Source organism: Carassius carassius, chromosome 9 (assembly GCF_963082965.1).
Source record: "Carassius carassius chromosome 9, fCarCar2.1, whole genome shotgun sequence".
NCBI lineage: Eukaryota > Metazoa > Chordata > Actinopteri > Cypriniformes > Cyprinidae > Carassius > Carassius carassius.
The window spans coordinates 30204313-30229578 of NC_081763.1; the positions used below are offsets into that span (position 1 = coordinate 30204313).

General features: G+C 35.9%; 2 protein-coding genes across 17 annotated transcripts in view; one reads left to right on the forward strand and one right to left on the reverse strand.

Moving 5' to 3' along the window:
• The window catches only part of LOC132149557 (nuclear factor 1 X-type-like), a 177000-nt gene extending 163379 nt beyond the window's left edge, over positions 1–13621 (forward strand). For 9 of the 16 annotated variants that reach the window (XM_059558894.1, XM_059558899.1, XM_059558897.1 and 6 more), the window contains 4 exons: positions 2379–2557; positions 5283–5430; positions 8197–8288; positions 13518–13621. In XM_059558894.1, coding sequence (XP_059414877.1) covers positions 2379–2557; positions 5283–5430; positions 8197–8288; positions 13518–13532 — 434 coding nt within the window. In that variant the 3' untranslated portion in view covers positions 13533–13621. The remainder of the gene's footprint in view (positions 1–2378; positions 2558–5282; positions 5431–8196; positions 8289–13517) is intronic. The other 7 variants (XM_059558895.1, XM_059558900.1, XM_059558912.1 and 4 more) reach the window with 3 other exon arrangements.
• Positions 13622–19929: 6308 nt separating this feature from the next.
• LOC132149563 (nucleoside diphosphate kinase A-like) lies at positions 19930–24730 on the reverse strand. Its single transcript, XM_059558919.1, has 5 exons — positions 24403–24730; positions 21398–21528; positions 21219–21320; positions 20741–20853; positions 19930–20528 (listed from the first exon to the last, which is right to left on the reverse strand). Exons 1-5 carry the CDS (start codon positions 24713–24715, stop codon positions 20408–20410), a joined length of 780 nt encoding a protein of 259 aa, XP_059414902.1. The 5' UTR covers positions 24716–24730; the 3' UTR covers positions 19930–20407.
• Between the last annotated feature and the right edge of the window lie 536 nt (positions 24731–25266).

Here is a 25266-nt window from a genome sequence, read left to right on the forward strand (position 1 = left end):
TGGTTGGTGATTGGTCTCTCCTTTTCCGAATTTCATTCTCCCCCCTCTAGAGGTGTCTTTTCACTGCCTCATAAGATGTTATTATAAATGCTGTTTACAGCAATGATCAAAGTACATATCCACTCTCCTTTAAGACTCACAGGATTGGAAAACTGCTTTTTCAAATATGTTCTGAGGTATTTTATCATCTATTATTGATTAAACCAGATGAAAGAGAAGGAAACATTGTAAATGTGCTGAAATTAGAAACCATGTTTTTTTTTGTCATCCAATCAGTGGTGCCTATGGAGTTTTTTTTATTAATTTTTTTTTTTTTTTTTTGTAGTAGTAGGTTTTTTAGATGAATACACACTAATTTACCCATTATTCATTATTTCTTGTCGGAGAGCCATTTATAACTTACAAAACTATTATTACCGGCCCTACCAACTGACAGATAGATAGATAGATAGATAGATAGATAGATAGATAGATAGATAGATAGATAGATAGATAGATAGATAGATAGATAGATAGATAGATAGATAGATAGATAGATAGATAGATAGATAGATAGATAGATAGACAGATAGATAGATAGATACGCTCAGATGAATTGCTGGTGATGTTCTGCGATGCGCTCTCGTGGTGTGGGCATGTGTTGTTGTGTGTTTAGATCTGGTGTTGTGGAGTCACTCCTGGTGGGAGGGGGTCTTTGGTGGCGGTAGTTTGCAGTGCCATTTGCCTCCTCCTTGAAGTCTTGGCTCCATCCCATTCCCTAATGGGATTAAAGGATGGATGATGAAAGCGAGAAAGAAACGGAGGAAGAGGAGGGAACAGCAGTGTGCATGGCAGAGAGGGTGAAAAGCAGGGCTTTGGCTGGGAGCGCAGTGCTGTCTGGGTTACAGGCAGGCTCTGGAAGTTGGCAGACTGTCCCGGGCAGCTGGGGACCCTGCTTGGCTGGAGGGGACAAGACCCCTCACCCCTCCACTCGCTGGTCGGGAGATGGGCGTAATGTTATTCTTCATGCAAATGAGAGCGGGTCATGACTTATCAAGGACTACTGCAGTTTGTTCACGTTATGTTTGTGCTGATACAAAAAGGCATTTTTTCCCCATTGCACATGCTTTAGATTTATTTAGTTTATCTGTGCATTCATACCATTTCTTACAGCTCAATTAATGTCTAAGCTGTCGTCTATATCTGCTACCAAAGTTCAACTTGAAGCAGTCTCTTGCTCATTTATGGTCAAAAGCTAGTTAGCATATTTGTCCATGTAAAGAGTTTAGGGAAATTTGTATTAAAAATCGTCACATCCTTGATTAAATATTATGATATAATAATCGCAATTAAGAGAGCATGTTTTCACTTGGAGAGCATGTTTGTGTCTGTCTACATAACTTTGAGCTTGTGAGAAATTGAAAGAGTGGGAATGAAAGAGATCACAGAAAGAGATAAGTATACAGTATGTGACCTCGCTGGGGTATATTTTTAGCAATAGCCAAAAAAACATTGTATGTGTCAAAATTATCGAGTTTTAAGATATTAAGGATATTAAAAAAAATCATTAGTATATTAAGTAAAGATCATGTTCCATGAAGATATTTTGTAAAATTCCTACCGTATTTGACAAAACTTAATTTTTGATTAGTTATATGCATTGCTAAGAATCATTTGGACAAATCTAAAAGTGATTTTCTCAGTATTTTGATTTTTTTGCACCCTCAGATTCCAGAATTTCAAATAGTTGTATCTCGGCCAAATATTGTCCGATCATGGACATCAATGAAAAGCTTATTTAATCAGCTTTCAGATGATGTATAAATCTCAATTTCTGCAAACTGACACTTAAGACTGGATTTGTGGTCCAGGGTCACATATATAATATATATTTTTAATGTACATAAATCTATATTTTTATTTATTAATCAATTTATATATATATATATATATATATATATATATATATATATATATATATATAATTTAATATTTTTTCCTTTTTTTGTAATGCTTTGTAAATGGTTTCACACATTTATTGCACATTTATTGTTTTTATATTAAGCTAACAATAATTACTTCAAAGTAAATTCTTAACCCAAATCCTAACCACTAAAAGAAAACTTTCAAATATTCATATATTTATAAATAATTTTTATCTATGAGGATGTCCCGTAGGATCAATCAATGGAGGTTTTGTCAGGTTTGGCTCTGTTTTGGGAACAGCTTTGTCCCTAATTGTTGTAAACACACAGACACAATTTTCCATCACTTCCATCTCATGTCATTTATTGTATCCTTGTGTGTCAGTCTCTGTCATTACTGATATACTGCTAGCACTTATCCTAACACAATATGCATCACTGACTTCTCTCTCTCTGTGTGTATCTGTCTGTCAGCAGGAAGTCCCCGTGCCTCAGCTTCCTCCCTGCACTTCCCCTCACCCTCCATCATACAGCAGTCCAGCCCATACTTTACCCATCCCACCATCCGATACCACCACCACCCGGGACAGGACCCGCTCAAGGAGTTTGTGCAGTTTGTGTGCTCCGACGGATCAGGCCAGGCTAGTGGTCAGGTAAGAGGAAGTGACCTCACTCGGGGAGTGATGATCTGGGACTTTGGGGTCAGTTACTTGCTTCTGTATATGTCATTTGCTTTGCTGTACATATTGCAAAAAATGTTTACTGTTTTATCCAGATGTTCTCTGGCTGGTTTATAGTGAATACTGGGAATGGCAAGCTGTATCCCACAATGCAGTGCTCATCCTTTAGGAAGCTTTACACTAGTATTCCATTTAGAATGTAGCCTTGTCACATTCTACTGAATAAACATTTATCGTTGCTCACTGCATACTGTTTCACATACTATTTGTTAAATGATTGGGAAATACAGGGTATATACTGTACAGTATGCCATTGTAATATTTAGCAAACACATTGTCCCCATTCAACCAAAGCCACAACTATAAAATTAGCTCTGTAAAACTGTTGTTATCAAGCATTTGAAGAAACTTAAGCTTGAGCTTACATTGTGAAGACAACTGTTGCATTAAACAAAGCTAAGGTTGCAGTTTTGCTGTTAGCGAGCATCCAAAAACACGTTAAAGGGGTCATGAACTGTCTTTTTTATTATTATTTTATACTGTTGTCTTTGGTCTGCTTATGACGTTCGCGTGGTTTTTACATTCAAAATCATCAAAATCAGTAAGTAATAGGCTATTTTCTACCCTGGTTTTGAGGCCTGCTTGAGAAACACTGGGTTTATATGGGCGTCCCGCGTTGAAGAAGTGGAAGTAAACGCCCACTGCTCTGATCGGATAACAGTTTTTGCATAATAAATAACTTTGTGTGTGTCTGTTTGACAAGCTACGTCCTTTGAAAAAGCATTGCTTTTAAATCTGCTTTTGTTAAAATAATCTAAAGATTGTCACATGATAAATATTCAGATTATTTCCCCCAATAGTCTGTTTTATTCAGACAATTTTGAGTTTAAATACAGAAGAACTTAGCCTGTTGAATATTAAAAACAATTGAACAATCAAACAAACCTGGATCTCCAAGTCTGCCATGCAAATCAACTGTTCCTGCTCATCTCCAGCCTGGATCTCTTCTCTCCACTTTCCCTAATTGCAGATTAAATTATTAGATCTGTCTGCATTAATATTTTTATACTTAGATTTTTTGGGGGGATCAAATTGTAACACGTGTGACCCAACCAGGTGATGCAATAAAAAAAAGTATATATTCTTTGTAGTTTTTGCTCTAAACACCTGCGACAGCGACATGTGATGATAAGCATTATTAATTTTATTTTTTATTATCTGTGACGTTGCGGCAGGAACAACATAAAAAATATATAGTTATAATCTCAGGTAATGATTGTGTTTAATCAATGTTAAAAGTGTCTAATATGAGTTTGAATATTATTTTGTGTGATCTTTATAGCCATAGTAAAAGCAAAAATAGATATTTTACCTCAGATCCTGAAAATAAATTAGGCTAAAGCAAACTTACGTTAAAACTGTGAACTCACTGTAAACCAACATTCATAGCAAAGATAGTAGCCTATCACTCACTCACTCAAAACTGTTCAGTCCATTCACATTTGTTTCAGTGTCCACTTTTCTTAACTTTACACTTGCCATGTTTTTGCTGTCACATCGTGTCAACACTGGACATGAAAATCGCTAATTGCTAATCATTTGAACTTTGTGTCAGCACGTCATAAATAGAACGAGGCAGCAGTTTTCTGTCAGGTATTTGTCGCGTATGCAACATTATTTGAAATTAGCGCAGGCCAAACATTTTTCTCTCGCGGGCCGATTATTGAGCAGCCCTGTTGTATACGATGACCTCTTATTTATCAAAAGCTCAAGTAGAAGTTGATTTCTCAATTCATGACCCCTTTAATAATGTGTTCTTTAAGGGCTTGGGTTACTCTGTGGTCATTCTAATTAACTTTATATAAATCAATTATATAAGTGAGGTTATGTCATATTTAACGTACATTTCATAACATTTAATTCTCATTTATTTTATCTATAATTACTACATAACCTAAATCCTAACCACTGGTGGGGGGAAAAAAAATCAGCAAATAAAAAATTATTTAATGATTCATAAAATCATAAAATTTGGGAAACTTACAATATCAAAGATTTTATTTCTGTTAGTACTTCTTTAAACGTGAAACGAGCTCCTTGTGTGATAACTTGTCTACAGTAACCTCAAACAAATGTGTGCGTTCCTTGTCTTTGAGGCCGACTGATAAGTCACTGTTATGTATCTTGTGCTTGTCTAGACGATCTTGAGTTAATCTCTCCTTCTCTGTCCACTTCCACGATTAAACCCATCTGCGCGACAGCTGACGACCTCTGTGTGTTTCAGCGTAGTGCGCATCCCCTCCTCTGTTCTGCTTGTGCCATTTTCCAGCGTCGTGAACGTGGCTTGGTTTTTTTATTTGAAATCATCCCATGGACCAAACTCACCTCACCATTCGTGTGTCCATTTCTTCTTCTTCTTCACCTTCCGCCTAAAGACCTTCATTATATTTCTCCTGCTCCTCCACTGCTCCTGTCTGTGCCTGTTGTGAAGTCAGCACACACAAACACAAACACACCCCTTCATAAACAAAAGCAAACAAACATTCATCCTTTTGGTTGTTTCCCTCTCAACACTCTCCCCTACCAGCCACCCCCCCCCCCATTCCTTTTTTTTCGGGGCAAGCCTGCGTTGTTGTTTTTTTCATTTGCGGGGTGTCGGGCGTATCCGTACTCCTTACCCTGTTTGTGTCATCTGCAGCCGAACGGGAGCGGCCAGAGCAAAATGCCGGGCTCCTTCTTGCTGCCTCCACCCCCCCCTGTGGCGCGTCCAGTGCCCCTCCCAATGCCAGACTCTAAACCCAGCAGCACGCCCCCCGACGGCGGACTCACCTCACCCACATCTCCTTGTAAGTGACCCGACCCCCCCATTCCACCAAACCCCATGAAATTCCCCAGTCGTTTAGCCACAGCTCAACCACTTTTACACAATTTAGACTGTGTTCCTTAAGTTAGAATGAAATGCCGTTATTCATAATCATCGTGGTAGTGCTAACTTGTGGGTCAGAACTAGTCCTTTTATTTTTCAGTCCAATATTTTTGCTGGTTTTTTTTTAAGTGATTTAAGTTTTTAAGTGATTTAAGTTTAGCAGCCATCAAAATGTCACTAAAGTGCAGAGCACATGAGATATGGTGATGGGGGAAAAAATATGTTAGGAGGAAAACATTTTTAATGCTTATGCATTCTTGCAAACTTTTTTCTGTTGTACTGAGAAACTTTGCATTTGCTTACAAATCTTTTTCATTCCCCCAAAAAAGTTTGCATTCACTTCAGACTCACGTCTGCGCTCTCTTACAGAACTTTTAGTTCTGCTGAGAATCTTCACCTTTTATTATTTTGATGGGAATAATATGAGTAAATTAATAATAATTTAATATTTTATATAATATTTATATAATTTAATAATAAAATAATATGAATTTTTGTGTAAAGGCAAACGTCTTTTTTGGGGGTGGGGGGGGGGGGGGTGACTCAGTAGAAAAGGCAAAAATTTTACTAGCAAACAGATGTTAGATGGGAGAATGTAATGTTTTTGTGAGCGAATGCAAAAACAATTCTGGGGGATGCAACATTTTTGCTAGGGAATGCAAAAGTGAACACAAAGTTTCTGGGGGCAATGCAAAACTTTTGCAGGCTAACTTACATTTTTAGGGGGAAAGCAATACTTTTGCAAGAGAATGCAAAAAACAATACATTTCTCAGGGCAATGCAATTCTTTTTCGAAAGAATGTGTTTTGTGAGCAAATGCAAAATTTCTTGAGGGAACACAAATGTTTTGCAAGCGAATGCAAAATGTCTTTGGGAAAAGAAGTACTTTTTAAAGAGAATGCAAATGTTTTGCGAGTGAACACACATTCTTTGGGAAAAGCGACAATTTTGCGAGCAATCACAAAATTTCTCAGGAGGAACGCAATACTTAAGCAAGCGAACACAAAGTGTTTTGGGAGAGCTCAAAAATATTTGCAAGTGAACGCAAAGTTTCTCAGAAATCACAATACTTTTGAAAGAGAACACAAAGGTTTTGCAAATGGAAAATTATTGAAAAAAAAGATAAAAATAAAAAATTCCTCCCATCTCATATTTTTCCATGACCAAGTACTTTTGGGGGCTCTGTGTTGAAGGGTGCAAATTTAGGGCAGTTAATGTGGACTCCAAAATACAAAACTGTTTTCTAAATGCAGCTATAATAATACAGTTCGTTTTGTGGCAGTTCTGGTGCTAAAATCAAAACAAGACAGAAGAGTCTGTATCTAGCAAACTGAAAAGACCGTTTTAGACCGTCTTGAACTTGTAATGTGGTCCAGGTTGGTTTGTGCTGGTCAAAGTGCATTGCAGCTGTGACATGATGTGAGGGCGTTTACCATCCCGGATGCAACATCCAGAAACCCATGCTTTGTAATTTTACGTTGGTTTCATTTGAGTTTGTTTTTTTTTGGTTACATTGCTGGTTAGCTTTTGGCCTGTGGAAGTGATAGTTGAGCTCCAGTGCTGGTCTAAAGGTCAGTTCATCCAGTACATGAACCAAACTTAGGTCGTTCAGAAAGGAGGTGGCGTATCGGGGGGATAATCAGATGTACTGTAAAATGTTCACTCACCACAGACGGGGCACTGGACGGAGCACTTGCATTTCTTTTCCTCTTTTCTTTTGTTTATTTTTCTTATTTGTTCCTTTTCATTGTGTTTTCTTTCATTGTTTCAATTGGTTTTTATGTTGTGTGTGTGTGTTTGTGTCTTTTTATGTGTTTATATGTTGCTGCTGATTCTCCAGAACACGCTTAACTTATGAATTCAATTCTGCAATCACAGAAGTTTATATGTTGTTGTTTAATTTTATATAATTTATATAATTAAATTCTATACTATATATAATTTATTTGCATTATAGCAAAATTAAATTGTGATTACATGACTTTATATATTAGTGTCTATATATTTATAATATATAATTACATTTTGTATTAATATATTAATAAAAAAACATTTTGCATTAGTGTAGAATTGAATTCTGCAATCAGGTTTATATGTTGCATTAATATTTTATGTATTCTATATAATATATAATTAAATTATATGTTAATAAAGAAGTTATATGAATTAAAATAGAATTTAATGAACAAAGCAGCTTTTAATTTCTTTGTGCCTTTTTGAATGCTTGCTGATAAAAAAACGAACAGCAAAGCGTAGAACAAACACGACTCTTTGTGTTTGATGTTTTTACACACATACTGATTAATGTTAGAGTTCCATATCTGAAAACAAACAATAACTGCCCTAAATTTGATAATGACTTCAAACCAAAGCACCTATTTAATCTACTGATCTTCACCCGTTTGAACCAATAACAATTAAACCGTGCATCTTTGATGATAAATTCTTACATTGACACTTTTCTCTACTGAATTGACTTGTTGGCAAACAACAGCAGTTTCCACTATATATTTGATTAAATTCACACAATATATCTGAAGCTTTTAAAACAGATCAAACTGACTAAAATTTATTTTAATGACTAAACAATTTTACTAATATTGCACAGGGCGATTAAAATAAATAAAAAATGCTTTTTTTTATGAAAACCAGTTTTTTATTTATATTTTCTCTTCTTCTCTCTCAGCATACTCCTCGCCAGGCTCCACAGCTCCCAACAGGTTTGTCAGCATCGGATCACGGGACAACAACTTTCTGAACATACCCCAGCAGACGCAGGTGATTCTTACTCTGTCGTATTCAAAACGTATACAAAACTGTCGTGTTTAAAAGGATGCATTGTAACACGTTAGCCCGCTCCTCCCATCCGGTCTTTCCACATTTCCCATGATGCTCTGTGCTATGCGGTGTCGGGCCCATCTGGAGCGAGCCTGCGCTAACTCAAGCTGATGGTGGTGCGCGGTGGAGTTGATTTGAGCATTGTGAATGTGCGGCCTCCTCCATCACTCAGCTCACTTCAGTCATTAATGTGTGAAGCTTCCTGCTCCTCAACACATGGTGACCATCTGAAGCACTAACTCACCCGCTCTCTCCATCTCTCTGGATTTGACCATTTATTTTCCTCTCTTTCTGCTTAACCTTTCCTCATTTCTCCCTTCCTTAACTTGTTTCTTGACTCGCTATCGTCCTCTACTGGTGACCTCTGCTTCTGTTTTATTTTCTCTCGCTGTGACTTGGCTTTGTCTGATTTCACACATTTTCCAGTGTGTTCACCCTTAATTAGAAGATTATGATGTTAAGAAATTGCATTATTAATTGTAATTTAATGCAGTACAAACAGATAAGATAAATGCAAGACAGTAGTGAATTAAATGTTTACTGTTATAATCACTACAGTGAAATATGGATTTATTTTTATTAGTATTGTTTTATTTGTTTTTGTTAGGAAAATGTGCATTAAGAAAGTGTGTTAATAATTATAATTCAAACTATAAGAGATAAAAGCAAGAGGCAGTGAAACAACTGCAAATGAATAAACTATATATTTATTTTCATTTTTAATTGAGTGTAATACATTGATAAAAGCAAGAAGCAATTCGAATAGCATAGTAATAGTTTATTTATTTTTTAAGAAAATGTGCATTAGGAGTTATTAATTGTACAACCCGAATTCCGGAAAAGTTGGGACGTTTTTTAAATTTTAATAAAATGAAAACTAAAAGACTTTCAAATCACATGAGCCAATATTTTATTCACAATAGAACATAGATAACATAGCAAATGTTTAAACTGAGAAAGTTTACAATTTTATGCACAAAATGAGCTCATTTCCATTTTGATTTCTGCTACAGGTCTCAAAATAGTTGGGACGGGGCATGTTTACCATGGTGTAGCATCTCCTTTTCTTTTCAAAACAGTTTGAAGACGTCTGGGCATTGAGGCTATGAGTTGCTGGAGTTTTGCTGTTGGAATTTGGTCCCATTTTTGCCTTATATAGATTTCCAGCTGCTGAAGAGTTCGTGGTCGTCTTTGACGTATTTTTCGTTTAATGATGCGCCAAATGTTCTCTATAGGTGAAAGATCTGGACTGCAGGCAGGCCAGGTTAGCACCCGGACTCTTCTACGACGAAGCCATGCTGTTGTTATAGCTGCAGTATGTGGTTTTGCATTGTCCTGCTGAAATAAACAAGGCCTTCCCTGAAATAGACGTTGTTTGGAGGGAAGCATATGTTGCTCTAAAACCTTTATATACCTTTCAGCATTCACAGAGCCTTCCAAAACATGCAAGCTGCCCATACCGTATGCACTTATGCACCCCCATACCATCAGAGATGCTGGCTTTTGAACTGAACGCTGATAACATGCTGGAAGGTCTCCCTCCTCTTTAGCCCGGAGGACACGCCGTCCGTGATTTCCAACAAGAATGTCAAATTTGGACTCGTCTGACCATAAAACACTATTCCACTTTGAAATAGTCCATTTTAAATGAGCCTTGGCCCACAGGACACGACGGCGCTTCTGGACCATGTTCACATATGGCTTCCTTTTTGCATGATAGAGCTTTAGTTGGCATCTGCTGATGGCACGGCGGATTGTGTTTACCGACAGTGGTTTCTGAAAGTATTCCTGGGCCCATTTAGTAATGTCATTGACACAATCATGCCGATGAGTGATGCAGTGTCGTCTGAGAGCCCGAAGACCACGGGCATCCAATAAAGGTCTCCGGCCTTGTCCCTTACGCACAGAGATTTCTCCAGTTTCTCTGAATCTTTTGATGATGTTATGCACTGTAGATGATGAGATTTGCAAAGCCTTTGCAATTTGACGTTGAGGAACATTGTTTTTAAAGTTTTCCACAATTTTTTACGCAGTCTTTCACAGATTGGAGAGCCTCTGCCCATCTTTACTTCTGAGAGACTCTGCTTCTCTAAGACAAAGCTTTTATAGCTAATCATGTTACAGACCTGATATCAATTAACTTAATTAATCACTAGATGTTCTCCCAGCTGAATCTTTTCAAAACTGCTTGCTTTTTTAGCCATTTGTTGCCCCCGTGCCAACTTTTTTGAGACCTGTAGCAGGCATTACATTTTAAATGAGCTAATTAAGTGGATAAAAGTGTAAAATTTCTCAGTTTAAACATTTGCTACGTTATCTATGTTCTATTGTGAATAAATTATTGGCTCATGTGATTTGAAATTCCTTTAGTTTTCATTTTATTAAAATTTAAAAAACGTCCCAACTTTTCCGGAATTCGGGTTGTAGTTGTCAGTGTGATTTAATTCAAAGACATACTTAGACTTGAGTTTTCATAAGTCCCTAAAAGATATTTGGACACTTTAGTTAAACTTTATCATGTTATTGCATTATTATAACAAAATATCAAAGCAACTGATGCACAGATTGAAGAAAAAGGAACACTTTTCAAACACATCACACAGAAATCGCTTTTATTAGGATTTCAGTGATAAATCAAAAAAAAAAACCGTTAATGGCACTTTGTGTTTGTGAAATGTTAGTGAAAGTGTCTTTTCAAAATTCATTGAGTGAAGATGATGAAGAAAAGTGAAGTTGGGAAATTAAAAAGATCCTGAAGTGTGTGAGAGACACAAATACAGACACTTTACTAATGCAGTGACTTTTTTATTTTTTGCCTTTAGTGTTCAAATACATATTTTATTGCACTTTACTTTTGTTTTATTTTATATATTTAGAAGACACTGAAAAATTTGAGACAGATCTAGACTTGTTTCTAATGTAGCGACATTCAAACATTAATTCATTTCTAATTTTAAGAAAATGTGCATGAGAGTGTTCATTAATTTGTTTTATATTATGTTAAATACTCATGTCATTTTACACCAAGTAAAAATGATGTTGGTGAAAAGAAAAGGTGAGAAGATACAGACTCAGTGGCGTTCAGAGGACGTTCTCTCAGCATCAAAAAATGAGAAAAGAAGTGCGGAAATGTGTGACCGGAGCGGAGCAAAGACAGGCAAAGTTGAAGCACAGGCCATAAACTACAAAGTCACGTCCCATCTGTCTGGTTGCCCACAGCAACGAGACATGATGTCACAGGCAGTTGAAGTCGAACTTGAGGGTGGGGGGGCAGAGCGGGTCACTGCCAAGGATTACGAGGGGAAGAGTTACTTGGCCCGAGTGGCTGTTGGGCTTGAGCCCGGGGAGATAGATGGGACGTGCCGGGGGTGTTTGTGTGACCTGCAAGAGTCAACCAGAACAAAAGTGACCCGCCGCCCCTCCTAACACAGCCTCTCAGCCACAGTGTTTCCAGGATCTGACTTCCAGAGAGTTTTGTAAAGACCAGTCAGGAGTAACAATCCCGCTCTCATCCCGGGCAACACATCACAATCACAATATGAAACGTTCAAGCACTTCTTGACTGGTTTTACTGGTCAGTCCAAGAGTGTTTCAGTAAATAGCCTAACAAGAGCTCTTGTGCAAGAACATTTATCTCACAATTATATTAACATTTTGATTAAAAATAGAATATATATATAAAATATGTGCAAGTGTATTGTAGATGCTATTTTATATTTATATATATATATATATATGGTAAATCTAAAATATTTTATTATATATTCTAAATGCGTCAGAGATTCAGTGACATGACAGAAGCGAGGTTTGCTGCTTTAGTGGAGGTCAGACTGGATGAAGAACAGAGTCAAGCCTGACCTCTGGTGCTCACTTCACTAACAGCAGCATCTCTTCACATTCAGTCAACATCCAGAGCCATTTTAAGTGTCCATACTTTAGAATTAATGCAGCGAGAACATAAATATAGAGATTCTATTGAAAATGTTTAAGCTTCTAAGATCAGTACATACTGAACCATGCACACTAACTTTAAGATTATACAGTTAAAATATAAAATGTAATTATACTTTTCAAATAAAATTCAATAACTTCAATTTACAGTGTATTTATTTATTCAGTTTATAAAAAAGTAAAAAATTAAATTAAATAATAATTGCTTTATGTGACAATAAAATACATTCCATTTAGTTTAATAAATGTAATAACAATTTTATTATTTATATTATATTAAATTATAAAAATAAAAATAAATTATTAAATATAGGTCTTTGACAATAAAAATGTTTCACATATTACATTTAATAACTTAAATTTAGAAGTTACTTATATTTTATTAAATGGATACAAAATTTACAGCTTTATGTGAAAATACATTTCACTTAAGAAATTAAAAATCTTTATATTTTATTAAATGTATAAGAATAATAAACCAATTATGGAATTGTGACAGTTCACTTGACTGAATATTTTCTGCTAGATCAGGCTTATTTTATTACTATTATTCTTGTTCTAATGTTTTTCACACCATAATGTAAAATAAGATTTTTAAAGGTTGCAGTTTGGTTGTTTCTTTGAAAACAGTCAATCCAGCAAATTATCAAAAGCATTAACATTCAATTTAAAAAATGTTAAATTTGTTATGTTATTAGATGCATACAAATTATAAACATTATTCAATTCTAGGTTTGAGAATACATGCAATTTAATACATTTAATAACTTTATATTTGAACAAATTTATATTTTATTACATGTCTTATAAAATATAAACTAATGGTTGAATTATAATAAGTTTGTGACATTTATTTGGATTTAAATTAATAAATTATATTAATTAAAAGTATTGTCTGTGATTGTTGTTAATGAGTGATATTTGATAATTTTAGTTTAGTCCTATGTTATATTTATTTTTACATGTTAATTTTTAATTAAGTATTTTAAAACACAATATTTTATAGAATTATATAATGTTAAAATGCCTATAATTGTCAGTTTTTATCCTCAGAAATTGAAAAATAATATAAAATTGATATTGGCCTTGATAATACTTATCAGAGTGAAAATAAGTCTGATTCTTCCTGCAGAGATTGTTTTATAATAATATAATCTGAGCTGATGTATTTGTAGATTTAACACTAACAGTGCCTTTATTCTTTTGTGTTTTTTACAGTCATGGTTCCTTTGACGAGGTCCTGCCTGCAACCTGTCAACACTATTTGGAAGTTTTATTACAAAAAAAAAAAAAAGTAAAATAAAATCCTGTTTAAAAATCCCCTCTAACCCGAAACGCACCCTAAGAAATGTGAGCAGCATATGATTGGGAAACGTTCGACCCTGTGTTTGCCAGCCATCAGACGCCCCTCAAGCCCTCGCCTCCACCTCCGATAAAGACTATCAGATCACAGCAGAAGATCCGGCACCAAACAGGAGGAGAACCCCAGGAACACAGACCCAAAATGTTATTGGAGCAAGGATGTAGTGTACAATGGCTGGGATTACCAACAGTTTCAGTGGTGAGGATTCAGACACGACAAAAACGCAAGATTTTGACCAATTAAACTTCACTTTCTATTCTTTTCAAAACACTCAAAACACATACAGGCGACACTAAAAGTCATTTCACATCATGAGAGCCCAGGACGTTTAGCATTTTTAGCTAATTAACATGCAGTAGAAACGTCTTTTTTTTCCCTTTTGTGGTCAATTACTAAACTAACTACGAAGTATTGCACTACAGTATTGCGAAGAACACTAGTTTGATGTGTACTATTGAAAATAGGATCGACGGCGGACATTATTTGCACATTTTATTGAGGAGAAAAACTAACTGGCACACTAAAGCTACCCAGAGACCCATTCTCATTTTCAGGCCTCAAACTCAATTGTTTTTATTGAAACAAAAGTCAATTTCAGGCACAGACAGCAGTAGATTTTAGTTAGTACTTCTATAGTACGAATAAAGCCAGCCGGCACACACTTAAGGTGCGGTCACGTTAATGAAATTTTGTGGGCAAACATTTTTTTTTTGTATGACCGTCTTGAACTTGATGCAAAACTACATTTTTCATTTCACCTGAAATTCCTGATTGCATGGATTCTTATTAAAGGGACAGTTCATCCAAAAATGACATTCTTCCATCATTTACTCATCCTCAAGTTGTTCCAAACCTGAACGTGTTTCTTTCTTCTGTTGAACTCAAAAGAAGATCTTTTGAAAAATGTGAGTAACCAAAGAGTTGATGGTAGCCATTGACTTATAGTATTTCTTTCCATATCATGGAAGTCAGTGGCTGCCACCAACTCATGTTTGGGTGAATTGTCTCTTTAAAATGACGAGATATTGTCAGTGAAGTTTCGCAACTTTAAAATTGTTTATTGAAAAAAAAAAAGTCCCAGATAATGTCTCAAATATCTTTATAATTGTTTTTTATTTTTTTGTCAAATGCACAAAGCACTGAATATGCTGTTGAACATAGCGAATTATGTGACCATCTTGAACCTGATTTGAAATCTGCTGATAGTTAAATTCCCATTCAAGTGGAATCATATTAAAATGACTAGACCCCCGGCCCCCAACCAACCAAACTAAATTTGTATAAATGTGACCGCACCTTTGTAGCCATGTACAATTTTTTAATTGTTTAAAAAAAACACCCAGATAATCATTGCATTCTTTTATTTCAAACTCATTTCCTTTTTTAAAATTAAAGCCATATGTTTGAACTTCATTTTAAATAGTTTATTAAAAAATCTTAAGTAAAACTTTTAATTAGAAGTATGAAACTTTTTTTATATGACAAAAAGTATTTTCTAGTGATTTTTGGTTGTCATTGTAGTGAGACATAATAAAAGTCCCTGATTCATAGCACTAATAAAAACGGCCCTAGAGACACGCCCACTTCTGTGTTTTGTTTACGTTCCCGTTTACACTCCCAGAAGTCTGTGTTCCAAGAGCACGAGATCTCGCTGCGGAGCAAAAGAATATGTGACATATCATAGCCGTGATCAGAAGGAGGTGGGCCGCTCGGACCGCTCTTACTAGACGAGTCATCATTCACTTCAGTAGCAGTTTACTCTAAATTTGGTAATGTTTCGGCATGGCTGTCTGCACATACACACACTCTCCTCCATAGACTGACTACAAAGGAAGGCCTTTACAGTGAATTAGAGTATATTCATCCGCTGATAAAGTTTTGTTTTCAATGCAGCTGTATCAGTAACCTCACAAAATAACTGGACTGCCTGACCATGTGTATCTCACTGCAGGGAAGCATTGTTGCCTGATGGCGGCCGTGTCATCGCTTTGGTAGAAAATTAACACGAGAATCGTGATGGCAATGGTCTTTTCTTTTCTAATCAAAGGAAGTGCCTCTGTATTCCCATTATGCAATTTGTTAAACATGAATTCAGGTTATTTTCTTGCATATAAGCTATAGCGGAGCGTGAAATTTTTATGAGAAAAAAACAAAACAAGCATCAGCTCACTAGTTACAAACATCTTTATATATATATATACAGGATATATCCATATATATTTATATATACATTTTTTTTCTTATTTGCCTAATAAGCTCAGTGGCAGTCTAGTTATTTTTTGAAGTATGACATGATCATAAATCAGATATCCGTTTAGAAGTACCAGTCCTGAAAACCCAGTTCTGCACTTAATAATAATTAGAGCAAAAAAAATCAACTGTCGGAAATATGATTTCCACTGAATACGATAGCATAGTAAAAATAAAAACATATTAATGCATGGCTTTTGATTTCTTTTGTGTTTGGACAGGAAGTATTTGTTATTACAAAATAAAGTGTGTTGATTGAGCCATTTGCAATGCCTTGGGTAGAAACTGTGTTTGTCTCATTGTTAGGGTGAAAATCCTTCTATTATAGTAAAGTCCACGCCGTCCGGGACTCTAAACTACAGGGCGGAGAGAGCGAGAGGAAAATGGTCTTTGACAGTTTTGGGAATTTGTTTTGTAATCTTTCCTTTTTTCTGCTTTTTTTAATGTTTATTTGTAATGATTTGTTCTCAAGACTTAGGAGGGCTGAAGAAGCAGTTTTTTGCAACACGTCAGAATATATCACAAAATAAAACAGGTGCTTTTTATGGATCAAAGTATGGTCGATCTCTATTATACATAAAAAGACGAAAAAAGTGTTATCACTACAAATTTTAGAGGAAAAAAACCTTAATTGCTTTTCATTTTTGTATTTACTAAAGTGGGGAGGGTGTTTATTGTGGTCAAGGTTGTGACAAAAGGCATTTTTCCTCCGAAGTGATCAAAGAATGTCGATTGATGACGTCCTAAGAAGTTATACGACTTTTAACTAGCTAAAACACTGGATTTGTCCGGTATTTTGGACTTCATGCTATGCATTCCATATATTCTAGGACTTCAGTGCTTTGGATCGCCCACGAAACCTTAACGAACTTCCCATCTGAACTTTGCTGGCTTTTTGCACATAATTTTGAATTCGATTGAAAGGTATGACAAGATCTTCCCTGTGTACGGGAGAGGCTTTAATGCAGCTCAAATAAATTAAATGCCCATTGTAAGCTAGAAATTTTGGAGTATGAAGAAAGACGTGAGGTGTGATGTGAATGTTATCTTTTATACATTGAAAATTATGAATCTCACAAAAACTTTCAAGATATGTACATGTACGGTCATGATTTTACAGACCCCTCACAGGACATGAGGACAACAGTATATTTATTGTGGCCATGAATTAAGAATTTGTATTTATATCTTAATTTGTTCCCTCGTTTTTATAATCATGGCATTAGTACAAATTGGCCATGATGTACAAACACATGGCAAAACATGGCTACAATTTATGAAAACGAGGAAACAAGTTAGTACAACATGCCGGCAATTTACAAAAATAAAGTCGCAAATTAGTTCAACATTACCAGAATTTACGAAAAACAAGGGGACTATTTTGCACAACGTGGCTATGATTTTCGAAAATGATGGAAAACATTTATACAGTGTCATTACGATTTACGAAAATGATGGTACAAATTTGTACAAGTAAAAAAAAAAAATCTTAATTCATGGGAAAAAATTTTTTTCCATGTCATTTGTGGGGCTCTGTATATTTCATTCAGAAATTGTCAAAAATATATGTTACAATACAAAAACATACTAAAAGTCCAGGCATAAAAATATAATTTGTTTCCTTTTGATTTAATAAGATTCACCCAAACAAATTTCCAAACAAAGTCAGCGACCAATCAGAAAGTGAGTTGAAATTGAACCCCTCCCCCTCTGAACCTGCAGCGCCCTCTACTGCCCCCCCCCATGTAAATGACTCTAAATATTTGTTTTGTGATCTAGTGTTAGATTCAGAGCATCATAAAGGTTGTCCCTAAAAAGTGCCTTTTGTTCACAGACAGCATCTTGTAATACGGAGTACCCATCTCAAAAAAAAAAAAAAATTCCCCTCGTTCAAACTTCTGTATGTCTCCTTCTGCAACTTCTTCAAAGCAGTATATATAGTACTAAAGGAAATTGGTGTGACTTAGTTCATCTTTTTATTGTTGAATTAAGAAAACTGTATAAAAAAAAAAAAGACAAAAAAAACTACTTTCTGTCTTGCTTTTCCTTCCTCTGTATCTTGTCTTCTGCCTCTTTTGGACACTGGAGTAGTCTATAGTTGCATAAGCATAGCCCTTTTCCCTGTGCCCCTTTTCTCTGAACAGAGGGGTTTTAAAATAAAAATAAATAAATAAATAAATAAATAAAAGTAAGAAAAAAAATGTTGTCTGAGCTGAATGCAGTTAGCTCACATGTTATTCTTGTCTGTACGCTTCACATTGTATTCATACCGATCTCTTCAGCTTCTCCATTGAACAGTTAATGTATGTGAACAAGTTACGCCGGTGAGCTCTGGTGGGCCGTCCGACAGACGGGCGTTTCAGCTGGACGTGGTCTGTGAAAACTATAGAGGCCAACCGCTGGGGTAGAATAGGCGAGTTTTTGAGCTATTTATTTCTTTTTTTGTTACCAAATTCATTTGATTTGCTATGATCTGTTTGTATTGATATTGCATTGAGAATCTGTGTTGATGATGCACCTTTGAATGGTTGTACGTGACCAGAAAATAATAATTAAAAAAATGGAATAAAAAAAAGTTCCTGTCAAGACAAAGCACCTTAGAAACGGACTGTTTCAGTCCAGGGAAAGTGACACAGTTTAAAAGCGACCGCGAGCCCAGCGTTACGAGCCAAACTCATTGACCAAAGTGATGCATGCCACATAAACCTGAGCGAGACTAAACTTACCTTGAAAACTCACCAGCAAAAGCCCACGTCATGGGCTTAACGAAAACATGCTTCCTCCCACAAACAAAATATGCAATTGTTTCACTTTCCCGAGTCCTGATTTATTAATAACTGTAAATGAAAGCCATAGAAACGGACATGTGTTTGGCGCTCTCGTTGTCTCTCCCTGGTACTGACCGTCCATTTTCTTTCTTTCGTATTTACTTTTGTACTCTTTTGTTGAGCGGGGCATTCAGATGCGTTTAGAGTAGCATGAATCCTCGGCGGCTCCGGCCCTGGTTTGAACTCCTCGAGCGGCGCCCTTCTCAGTCCACACGCCTTCCAGAGCTCATGGTGAAATGCATGTGTTGATTACAATTTCTTTTCCATAATAAGAAAAACAAGTAAGAGCAACACCTTTAACTGATTGAATAAAAGGATGTTCTTGACTGTAACGATGAGTCTGTGTGGTTATTTTGATATTCAAATCCAGTTTAGTCTTGAGCCAGGCCAGGGGCCCAAAAGCTGATTTAAAATGATTTAAAACAAACGTTAAAGGAATAGTTCACCCAAAAATGAAAATGTACTCACTACTCACCCTAAGGCCATCCAAGATGTGGATGAATTTGTTTCTTCAGATCTGGAGAAATGTAGCATTACATCAGTTGCTCACCAGTGCAGTGAATGGGTGCCGTCAGAATGAGAGTCAAAACAGCTGATAAAAAAAAAAAAAATCACAATCCACAAATAAGTGGGTGGATTTTGATGTGAGACAACAGGTGAAGATGTTATTATTGTTATAATTATGGACTCATAAAACATCTTAATGACGTATTTGTTTCTTAAAAACATGCAATGTTTGCTTCACAAGACATTGATTGATGGACTGAAGTGGTTTGGATTACTTGTGGATAATTGTGATGTTTTTATCAGCTGTTTGGACTCTCATTCTGACGGCACCCATTCACTGCAGAGGATCCACTGGTGAGCAAGTGATGTAATGCTCACTTTCTCCAAATCTGTTCTGATGAAGAAACAAACTCATCTACATCCTGGATGGCCTGATGGTACTTTTTCAGCAAATTTTTATTTTTGGGTGAGCTGTTCCTTTAAAATAATATAAAACAAAAGTTATGCACCATATTGATCATATTGTGATGTGATATGAAGTGTGGTATTCACACAACAAAAAAAAAAAACTATTTATTTGATTTACCTTTGTCACATCAAGTCTATAAATAATTATTCATTGCACTTTAAACACATTTTCCCCTGAGTGAAGGGAATGGGTTTGGATGACAAGCATCAGCTAAAAATGCAAGTATTTTTATTTATTATTTTTTCTTTGTAATTGAAAAATGCGTTGAAGTCCATTGTTTACAGAAGTTAGTTATATTGTTCAGCACTCTGCATGTATGTGATCAATGCTTACGTTCAGTTGAAATACAACAAAAATAACTTTTTAAAAACAATTAGGATCGGTTAAGACTTGTGCGTCAAAGCAAAATTAAAAGTTTATTTGAAAATATTCAATGCCACCTTTTGTATGCATTTTCTCCAAAAGGTTTGAAATTTCTTTTTAAATATTTATAATGTCAAATATAACATTTCAATCTATTTACATTGGATTATATTAAAATGACAACATATCATTTGCAGATGTGCTAGATGTACACATCTAGATAAACAGTAATCAGCATTTTATGTGGCATTAAGGAAATTGAGCTGAAATCAACCTGCTGTGAATGATCAGAGGTAATTTAACACATATAGACATCTTAAACCGACATTCATATGTGGTAAATGTTTTTATGATCGCATCCCTCCCAGTCGATGAGCTCTGAGCGCTGAAACCACAGTGAAATCTCCCGCTCCGCTCCCTCCACAGAATCAGACGCATGGACGACATTTCTGAATGAATTTAACAGTGATGCAAGTCATTTTATCCATGCAACTTTTATACATGCCAAAGGATTATTACTTAATTTATATGCAACTTCAAACTGAGAGGCTGATTTTGTGTTTGACTGAGTGTGTGGCTGTGTTTGATGTAATAGTGGGCACTATATAGTGTGTAGTACACTAATATTGCACTCAGAATAATGAGTGTATAAATACAGTACCTGCTGACGTGAACACTGAAATCTCCTCTAATAGTTCCCGGTGCAGCTTCAGCAGGGTCTGTGCATCCCACCAGCATCCGTGTTGACCTCACTACATTATGCCCCTCCCACACCTGAAAACAAACCAATGAGGAATATGAATTTCAACTTGTCAATCTTCATGCCAGTATGTGAAATGTAAAGATCTCATAGAACACAATGCTACACCATTTCACACAGTAATATGCAACCTTTTTATTTATTGTGTTGCATGTTTAAAAACTTTATTTTGCATTTTTAATCCAATATTTGAGTAGAAATTATTTTTGGATGTTTATTTATCAGTGTAAATTGAAGTGCACTGCATTGTGAGATATCGGTTCTACTCTGTCAAATGCAGTGTTATCTGGGTTTTGCACTCTTGTGGATAATTTGCATTCTACAGAAACAGTAGAAGTATTATAGTAGTATGATGTTCATAACATATGGTTGCCCTCACCATGGCGACTACGGGGCCAGAGGTCATGTAGTAAAGCAGGCTGGCGTAGAAGGGTTTCTTCTGCAGCGAGACGTAATGCTGAGCTAAAAGCTTGTCAGAAGCCTAAAAAATACAGTACATGCACATTATGTAGAAACACGTCACATACAGTCATGAAGATATCTGAGTGTATCACTCACCTGCAGCATCTTCAGACCCACCAATCGGAATCCTCGCTGCTCGAAGCGCTTGATGACATCACCAATCAGACGTCTCTGAACGCCATCGGGCTTCACTGCTACCAAAGTCCGTTCTTTAATGCCAGAAAAATCTACGGCAGGTCAAAAACAGATCAATATATGTGAGTTTACATGCACCTACATTTTTTGTTTGTTTGTTTGTTTTGGTTAATCATACATTTGAAAAGGGAACTGTGAAACCTACTGACAAGTGTGACCTACTGACAAGTGTGAAACATACCAAATTACTGATTTAAGATCTCATTTAGATTTTATTTATATGAAAATTCTCAGTTTCACTGTAGTTTGTGTAAGCAAATTTAATAAATGTAAAATCCCCAACATTTTTCCTATTTCTTTTTATATATATATATATATATTTTTTTTTTACTTGTTTAAAGGAACTGCGATTAAAGCTGAAGTAGGTAACTTTTGTAAAAATGTATTTGTGAAACCAGTGATTATGTCCTGACAGTAGAATATGAGACAGATAATCTGTGAAAAAATCAAGCTCCTCTGGCTCCTCCCAGTGGTCCTATTGCCATTTGCAGAAATTCGACCACTCCCGTTAAGAAACAACCAATCAGAGCTGCGGTCCGTAACTTTTTTTGTGTTCAACACAATGAATCCATTTTCCAAACCGTGTTTTTAGCCTGTCCTGAATCACTAGGGTACATCTATAATAAGTGTTTATATTCGGACTACTTTAGATTGCTTCAGGGGTACCGCGGAGGAGTAACCCGGTACCTTTGTGATTCTTCATAGACATAAACAGAGAGAAGTAGCTCCGGCTACAATGTTCTTCCGCAAGACGCAGGCAGTTCTGTTTATTAACCGCTAGAGCGTCGAAAGTTACGGACTGCAGCTTTAATTGGATATCTTACAAATTTGAAACCGTTCTGACGAAAGTGTGTGTTCCAGGTTATCAAATAAGCGATGAACCTTGTGCTGAGACCTTTAGCACAGAAAGTGAAGAAACTTTATACACAAACACTTTCCTGTCATTAGCATTAGCCTACCTCATTCTCTCAATATTGGTCATGTAGCAGCATTTTTGAATATTAATAGCAGAATATTTTATCTAATATCACTAGGCAAATGCAGATTGATGGTGTGTCCCATGACCATCTCTCATAACAGTCTGGATTTAAAAGAAAAGTTTCTGTAAACGTGACACACTTGGTCGCTTACAGCCACTCCTTAACGCTTTATCAAATTAAAGTTGTTCCACACTCGTGCTCTGGATTTCTCAACTCCACATGCTGCCAATATACATTCAGTACAGCACTATGATTGGCCTTCAAGCTAATATAACCAGATATCACACATACTGTGAACAGAGGGAGTTTGAGGTCACTAGAGTTATTTATTAGGTGTCTAAATAAAGATAAAATAAGTGCTCCTTAAAATACCTGCCATACTGTAACAGTACCATGTATACAGTGCTAATATGATTTTTTTTTAATGCACTAATTGAAGTGGGAAAAAAATTGTATCAGTGCAAAATACTGGTGTATTTTGGTTTATCGGGTCACATCGAGATGTGAGTATTTTTATGCTCATTATGGTGAACATGCTTTTGTGGTTCGTTTCTGTTTTGGCATGTGATGCAGAAATCCACTGTGATTTTGACCCCTGCCACTCAATCTATTAAGCGTGACAATAACTTGCACAAGGTCCTGTCTAGCCTAATGCAGTCAGCACTCGCACACGTGAACACAATTAACCAATCACTGATCATGTGAGGACCGAGCACAGCTCATGTAATATCAGTGAGATGGAGCATGTGCATTTTTATACTATGACTAACATAAAATAAATAAATGGAAAAACCATATAAATTAAATCTGATTATGATACTTTGGTTAGCTGCAAACAAACAAAATATACCAATGATGTCAGGTGGGCTACTGTACTAATGCAATGGTACATACTTTTACAGTATATATACCATTGTTATTCATATATCTTGGTATTTCAAGAAATATCATGATACACTGTTGTGTGTGTGTAAGCAGTACTCTAGCATTTCCATGGAAATGACATCAAATGAAAAATAATAGTCCTTGAATTAATTTACCATGGTATTTACATGGTTCTCTAAAGTACTAATAGGGTACAAAAAAATAAAAAAAACATCACTGGAACATTTGAAATAATTGTAAGCATTTCTGTTGTAGCTAACAAAAATACGTTTCATGAACATTTTTATAACGTTCTCATTGTTATGAAATCATTATTTCTTTAGGTTATCTGAATGTTTAAAATGTCCTATTATATTATTATTAATAATAATAAAAACGTTCTTTATTATGTCAATGGAATGTTACATTATCATTTTGCAAAGATAAAAGGAGTGTTACTTTTGAATGTTCCCTGAACATTTCGAAAACAAGTAGTACCATTTAAAAAATGCCATGCAAACATCCAACTAAAATTTTTTTTGGAGGTAGAAAAAAAAACTCGATATATAAATAATATTTTTATGCCCACGTTTTGAGAGCATTATTAAAGACCAGATAACTGAACAATCATTCTGTTAATGTACCTGGAGGAACGTTTGTTTCTAACTTTGAGAGAACCTTGTCAGAACAGAAGCCAATCTGAAAACGTTCCCTGTCAGCTAGGACTGCGCACATCCATTAATATCCTCGTTAACCAAAATATGTTCTAGACACGTTTTTGTGACGCTCCCAAAAATGTATGAAAATGTTATTTGAGTATTCTCTGAATGTTAAAAAAAAACGAAAAAACAAACAAACAAACTTTAAAACCGAATTTTACCAGAACTTCAGCCAAATCTCTAGCTTGGACGATATTTCCCGTGGTAACATGATATTGTGTGTCTCTATTTAATCCTTCGCTTCCAATTCAAGGCAAAGAACGCTTCTTGTATTATTGTTATTATTAGTTTCTTCACAAGCTATGTCCTGTTCTGGGATGGAAACGGATGGATGCAAGCAAACCTGTGTCACTGCTGAGGCTGCGCGCGTGTCCGTGTCCCAAAACGCGCGTGTGACTCCGTGTGGCCGCTCGCGCTACGTGGACGCACAGAGCAAATCTCGCTGCCATCATTTTTTTTCCTAAGTCAAATGCGTTCCAAAACTTCACCGAGTAGCGCTTTAACAACTCCAAGACCTCGGAGCGCGCCGGTGCTTTTAACCCCGGCCCGTTGCACGCGCGGACGCGGTCATTCACCTGACAGGTCAAAGTAACGCGTCCATCGGGGGAGAGAGACCCGCTAATTATAGTGAGACACCGGTCATCAATTAAGCCCATTTCCTGTTTGGAGAGCCATGAAACACACACACAACCGAAGCTAGAGCCCAGCTAAAGAAAACAGGAGCGGAACTAAATGAATTACTTTGTTCTATAGATCAATTATTTTTGTTATGAACAAAGAGCATAAGCTACAGATTTTGTCAGACTCTAGCGGACATTTGAGCTATTTGTCCTAAAAGTGAAGTAAGGTCGAAGGACAAACACATGAATCGATGTCTGGCAGAGACCGAACATTAAATGTTAATCTTTGGAGGAGAACAAACACAAGCAGAACGCACTACTCTTGATCCCTTCAAACAGACGATTCCAGTCTATTAATGATCACTGATAGCACGAAATGAGGTTTAATTCGGCCTTGATCACTAGCTACTGATAATGTGAGTCGGACAGCAGAGAAAGGGTATTAAAATGATTAAGATGAAATAAATAAAGAGAGATTAGATAATAAAGAGAATTTAATAAAATTATTTAATGAACATGAAATTCAACCCAACTGACCGATTTTCAATTAATTAATCTAATAGAACTTCAACAAAAAAAAAGAAATT